Source organism: Alnus glutinosa, chromosome 10 (assembly GCF_958979055.1).
Source record: "Alnus glutinosa chromosome 10, dhAlnGlut1.1, whole genome shotgun sequence".
NCBI classification, from domain to species: domain Eukaryota; kingdom Viridiplantae; phylum Streptophyta; class Magnoliopsida; order Fagales; family Betulaceae; genus Alnus; species Alnus glutinosa.
This window is the reverse complement of record NC_084895.1, coordinates 25780723-25787197: the sequence shown is the minus strand read 5'-3', so window position 1 is coordinate 25787197 and position 6475 is coordinate 25780723. Positions and strand designations below refer to the sequence as shown.

At 32.6% G+C, this 6475-nt stretch overlaps 1 protein-coding gene across 1 annotated transcript; it reads right to left on the bottom strand.

Moving 5' to 3' along the window:
* Positions 1-1374: 1374 nt before the first annotated feature.
* Positions 1375-5072, bottom strand: LOC133879258 (annexin D4). Its single transcript, XM_062317788.1, has 6 exons — positions 5027-5072; positions 3873-4045; positions 2918-3136; positions 2297-2512; positions 1918-1989; positions 1375-1604 (listed from the first exon to the last, which is right to left on the bottom strand). Exons 1-6 carry the CDS (start codon positions 5070-5072, stop codon positions 1395-1397), a joined length of 936 nt encoding a protein of 311 aa, XP_062173772.1. The 3' UTR covers positions 1375-1394.
* Between the last annotated feature and the right edge of the window lie 1403 nt (positions 5073-6475).

The window sequence follows — 6475 nt, the reverse complement described above, 5'->3', positions numbered from 1 at the left end:
TGCATGAAATGGCAATTGAACCTATATATGGTCTAAGGACTTAACATTTTCTTTAAATTTTTTTTTCTAAGCAAATACAAGGGAAAGTGGAAAGGGATTTAGTACATCAAAGAAAACACACAAAAAAGAAAAAAAAAAAAAAAAAAAAAAAAAAAAAAAAAAAAAAAAAAAAAAAAAAAGGTTAATGGTAACCTGACGAAAACAGTCAAAAAAGTGCAATAACAAAAAAAGTTAATGGAAATGGGCCAAATGAATGACTTGACCTATGTTGGAGTGTGTTCCAAACACTTATTTATTAATCTTTTATTTTAAGGAGGATTTTATTTAATGGTATCGAATTATCGCACTTTTTGACTTAAGATACTTGAACTTCAAAACGTCTCAAACTAGGGTATTCATTTTTCAAAACGTCTCAACAACAGGTCATCTGTTAGAATTTACCGTTAAATCTTGCCCAAATTCCCAAAATACTCCTCTCTTTTTTTAGGAAAAAAAAAAAGAAAAGAAAAAAATTGTTAGGATTTAGGTGTTGATTTGAATTTAACGGAATGCAAAAATACTCATGCCTGAATCTTTGAATAATTTTATAATTTTTTTAAAAAAAATAAACACTGGGGTATTTTGAAAATTTTGGCAGGATTTAACATCAAATCCTAACGGATGACTTGTTTATTGAGACAAAATGAATACCCTAATTTGAGATGTTTTTAAGTTCAGGTACCTGAGTAAAAAAGAGCGATAGTTTGGTACCCTTAAGTGAAGTTCTCCCTTTATTTTATTCTCTTCAACCCATTTATTTGTCTTGGAACTAACCTCAAATAGTTAAACAATGTTATTGCGTGATTCTATAATATTGTGAGATATTTTCCGTACTACAGTTTTCATCTGTTATATTTTATTTATCTTATTGTTAATTTTCGGAATTAGTATTATTTAGTTTCAACAATAATTTTTCCAACAGCCCATTGGCCAAGAAAGGAGCAGCCAAAAACAGCCCTTTAAAGGACAAGGATCCCCTCCCCTCCAGTTCATTTGAACTGGAGAGGATCGAAATGCCCCTTTAAAAGGGCAGTTTAATTAGGGGCGGATATGCTTAAAGCAACATCTGCTGCAACAACAAACAAGCTTGAGAAAAGACAGAGTGGTCAAAAAACTAGCAGATTAGTTAAGATGTTTGAAAATTTCTGACTTGTCTTATTGAGCCAAAGTGGACAATCAACTAATTAACCATAAAAGAAAATTATTATATGGTAGCTAACAATTTGTTTCTTGATAATAAAATACTCATTCTAGCCCAGGAACACATGCCTCAAAATGAAAAAAAGATCAACAATCAATCAGAAGAGGATATGGTTATATCCCAGTAAGCCTTTTTGAATTCCCCATCTTCTAAATCATCCCCCTCTTGCAATCAAAGTGAGCAAGAAATCCTTATAGTTCCCATGAGCTGTGTCTTCAATTTTCTTGGATAGAGAAAACCCATACTGGTTATGGTACTCATCTTTGATCTCCTTCATATCTGTGTCAGCTCGGGTTACAATTACTCGAGTCAGTGCTTTTTTGGTATTCTTCTCTACATCCTTTTGCATAGCCATGTCCAAGACCTTTTAAGACAACAAAATTTTATTAAGAATTTGAAAGGACAAAAGTAATTTTTCAATTGGATATCCTCGATTCGGCTTAGTCATCTGGGAAGTAAATGTGAAAGAGACTATACTGGTCTCTCATATTTACTGTCCAAATTAGTAACAATTCAAACAGCAAAATTGTTAAAAAATTTATCCGAGTTTCAATTAGAACTGGACTCGTTGAAATTAAGACATGCGTCACTTGTCATTCCAAAGAGTCAAATTCCAACTGAAATTGAATCCAATTAAGCAAAACCCATACTTGTAATCTAGTTGTAATTCATAGTACCTTGCTAAAATATTGTTGGGGAGTGCATAGGCATTGCACAGTCTCTTTTAGCAGCAAATCAGCATCAAGATCCTAAAGAAAAATTGTACGTGGATGAAAGTTTACAATGAGTAATAAAACATTGAATTTGATAAAGCTAAGAATTTTAGTGCCTAACATACAAAAAACAAAAAGAATTAAATAACTAAAATGTTGTGATACGGGATCAACAATTTGGATTCGGTCTGGGTCCAATTTCAATTGGAACCGGACCTGTTAAGATTAGGACATATGTGTTTTGTTTTCTGTTATACGACGCATGTCTCAATCCCGACGGCACCAAGCCAAACCCCACAAAATTTAGTACCTAAAAGTAACCAAAAACAAAAGAATTTAGTACCTCATCGATATTCTGGCCAGAAATCTCCATGTAGTGCTTATATATTGCTTGGAGATGGGGCTTGCTCCTTGTTGCTAGTATCCTTATTACCTCATCGTCTTCAATGGGCTTGCCATTTTTTATGGCATTGGAAAGTGTCTCGGCCTCAGATTTTGCTGCATCATCTCTAAACTTTGATCCTTCATACCTATAGGCACTCACAAGAGCAACCAAGAGCTGTTCAAAGCACAAAAGTAGTCAGATATATGCCATTTAAGCCCATAATACCATGCTTTGTTACATAATTCAGGTGATCATGTAGGGATGATAATTGATTAAGAGTGTGTTTGACCGTGATTTCGCATGTAAAATCGCAACAAAAAAATTGCCGGTTTGAAAATGTGAAAAAAAAAAAAAATTACATTTTCACTTAACAGAAAGTGTGTTTTTAAAATAACACAATTTTTAAAAGTAGTTTAACTCGCTATACGCTTTTATTTTAAAAAAATAAAAACATTCAGACAGTATGTTTTGAAACTGCTAAAATAAACCGACACCGGAAAGCATAGTAAAATTTGGGCTTTTAATTGTTGGTCATACAAGAAGGTTTCAAGGCCTAAGAAGTTGATGCTATGTACTCACCTTACGTTCACAGCCGTTGATGTGTTGAGCCACATCTTCCTCCATTGAGTGATCAAAGAGAGAATGGTAGGCCCGCCTTGCTCCCAGTAGCTCCTCGGCTGATCTGGTGCATGCAATCTCTATGATGATACCATACGATTGTGGCCCCTTCTTCAACGCCTCCTTTGCCAACCGAGCATCCCTTTCCCATGGATGCATGGTCCAAAGCACCACAGCGTTCTGATTATCATATATATCCACATTTCATTATAATTATGTGTACAAAATCCTTTTTTAATATCATTAGTGGCGACCCGTAAGTCAGTAAGTCTCTGCTAATGATAAAGCATTAACGCCGACTTATGGGTTAAGTTCTAAAGTTTTTTAGCGTCGACATAAAATATTTTTAGCAACGACATTAATGCCCGCTATTGATTTAATATTAGCTGAGACGTACCCTTTGGGGTCACCGCTTTTGATCATTTGTGTCCGATTAGTAGCGACGACTCCAAATGTCGCCGCTAATGAGCTTATTTTTTGTAGTTAAATAATAACACTTTTTTAAGATCTTAACATTATAATTTGAGAAATGCTACACATACACTCACTTTTATACTTTCTAACGTAATTTTTAAAATTACTATCAGACTAAAATTCAATAATAGCCATATACGCTAGAAAGTGTAAGAGTGGGAATGAGAGTGCATGTGTGTAGCATTTATCAAATTTTTGTCTTTTTTTTGGGGGGGGAGGGGGGTGGTTTAGGGGGAAAAAAAAAAATCTAAAACCTCGATTTTTGTGTGGTGTTAATAAAAAATAGTGAATTCAATCACTATTTTACTCTAACAATCCTCTTTGTTACAAAGATTTCTCAGTTGCTATTTTTTCTATTTTTTATTTTTTTTAAAAAAAAAAAGAAAAATAAAAATGGACTTTAACTAAATAAAATATAGTAAAAGTGGAAAAAGAAAATCACCTTAAAACGCATGAATTCATGCTTGAGAAGCTTGACACGGTGATCATCCCACCGCTCGAAGTTACGTTCATCCTCTATGAAGAGGTTGGGACTTCCTTTCCGGAAGGATTTCCTTTCCTCCGGATGCCATTTTCCCAATATTGATATCAATGTCTGCTCGTGGATTCCATGTCCTGCCCAAGCATACAAATTAAACATCATAGAATTCTTAGGAATTTAGTTTTCTCTCACCTCATATTCAGAGAAAATGAATTCATTTCCCGACAGAAAAGTAACAAATGGAAAAATGCAACACATTTAATGGAGGAAAGGATAGTGTGATTAATGTTTAGTGAATCAAGATAATAAGTTTTTTTTTTGGGGGGGGGAGGGGGGTAATTTACGTATGAATTTTATATATAAACAAAGAAAAATGTGCAAATTAAAAACACTAAGGACGGAGTCAGAAGTTTTAGGTGTCAAAAAAATTTGTTGGTAGGGGCCAGTAAACTAATTTTTATTTTTTACCTTATAATTTTTTTTACTTAATTTTTTTTGTTTTTTGAAATTGAGGGGGGGCCATAGCTTATACCAGCCGCCTCTAAAGCCGTCTCTCGGCATACCCCAGGCTATAACCAGCAACAAAGAGAAGTCCGCTAACCACTTTACAAGGGGAAGGGCGGGGCAAGGGCGGAACTACCTTGAGGTGAAGCCTCCCAAAGCCTCAACGTGTTTCTCAATTTTTTTTTATTTTTAAAAAATACTTCTATAATTGATCCTCTCAAAATCAAATTTTTACCCCTCCCCAAAAAACTTTCTTCTAATTTTGCCCTCCACACCCAAAATTCTAGTTCCCCTCATGGGAAGATCAAACTCAAAGCTATAGGGTTAGTACAAGAAGTGGGGAAACAAAAAGAATTTATCTTCTTGACATACAATATTTGAGTAAACATGAAAAAGAAAGAGTAGAAAAGTTAACTTAAATGAAAATTGAAAAGAAATGCTTTTAAGAGTAAGCAATGTGAACTTGAAATGTGAATCAAAACATTATTAAAAATTCACAAGAATCAGTTTAATTATAGGATTAATTCCAGCTAATTCAATTAAGAGTTTTTAATTGAATAAATTAAGTTGGAATTTTAATAATTTGAGTAAAAGGGAGGATGACAAAGAACCTGAGAAGGCATTGGTGAGAGCTTCCAATTCATCAGGGAGAGCCATTAATTCTTTTGTGTTGAGGCAATGAGCTAGCTAGGATGAAGAACTTCTCAAGCCAATTAAGACATATTTATATATAAACTCAAAAGGTCAATTTCGTCATTCACTAGTTAGAACGGCATTTTTAGGCATATTAAATTATTGCCAAAGTTAATAATGGGATTTGTTAAAACGGAAATGAAACAAAATTAAGACTTAAATAACATATATATGTGCATCGTTTGAATTTATAACTTTTATTTATTGGGTCTCCAGCAAATTAATGGTACGTAGAGTTTTCTTTTTTTTTCTTTTCTTTTCTTTTTTTCTTTTTTTTTTTTTTTTGAATAAAACTTTCTTTTAATATCTGTGAACTTTAGAACAAGTGAATATCATATATGCATATGAAAGAAATAACATTCTTAGAACACAAACCGAAGAAACAATAGACGTTTTTAATTTTCTCAAAAAAAAAAAAAGACCTTTTTAATTATTAGAATAAAGCTACAATAATAGGAAATGGTTTCTCTCCATTTTAAGTAAGTTAATTCAAAATTGGACATATAGTTGATGGAATCAAAAAAGGTTTGCACCAGTTGAGATCGTAGAGCGTTGCACATGTCAAGACGAGTACGAATTCGGCTGCTCATACCATAGCCCAAGAGGCTATTTTGAAAAACGAATTATCTTCATTTGAGGAGCCGATTAGTTAATTTAGGAGGGGTAAATAGTCATATTTTTTTTTGGACCATTTTACTCCTATTGAATATGCTAACCAGATCCTCTCCATTTCAAATAAAAGGGAGAGGATTATTCTCCGCTATTTTGTGTCATAAATAGGATTCGAGTTGATAAAACTCCAATTGCATTTGTGGTATATATTGTAGGTAGGAAACTTTATGTCCCTAACTGATTTGATGAATTTTCAGTAAAAACTCGATTGGACTTTTGTCATATATATATTTATATATATGTGTGTGTGTGTTAATCTTCTTTGGAATTGTATGAGAAACTGTCGATCTTTACGACATGTGATTCTCGCAAATCCATAGGAAAGAAATAACTTTTATATTAAATCTGAAAGAAATAACATTCTTAAAAAATTAATAAACCGAAGAGACAGTAGACATTTTTTTTTTTTTTTTCAGAAGAAGAAACAGTACGTAGACGTTGTTATAAGGATAAAGCTACAATAATAATGGCGATGTTATTGAAAATAAATTAATAAATGAGACATTAAATAAATAAGCAATTAAAAGATAACGCTGGCCGGAACTATTGGTTTAATTTATTACTTTTATTAATCATATATATTGTTAAATTTTTGCATTGATACTCGTATAAAATAGGCAATAATAGTGACTAAAATAAGGCTAAAAAGACTAAAATATGCTCATTACTTAATATGTAAATAATAAATAATAATC

Bases quoted from the DNA above. Each gene is read 5' to 3' on its own strand.
- LOC133879258 (XM_062317788.1), bottom strand. From the start codon at position 5,072: ATGGCTCTCCCTGATGAATTGGAAGCTCTCACCAATGCCTTCTCAG. The intron at 4,046-5,026 runs GTTCTTTGTCAT...ATGCTTGGGCAG, and splicing joins TCTCACCAATGCCTTCTCAG to GACATGGAATCCACGAGCAG. The intron at 1,605-1,917 runs GTACTATGAATT...TTGTCTTAAAAG, and splicing joins CCCAACAATATTTTAGCAAG to GTCTTGGACATGGCTATGCA.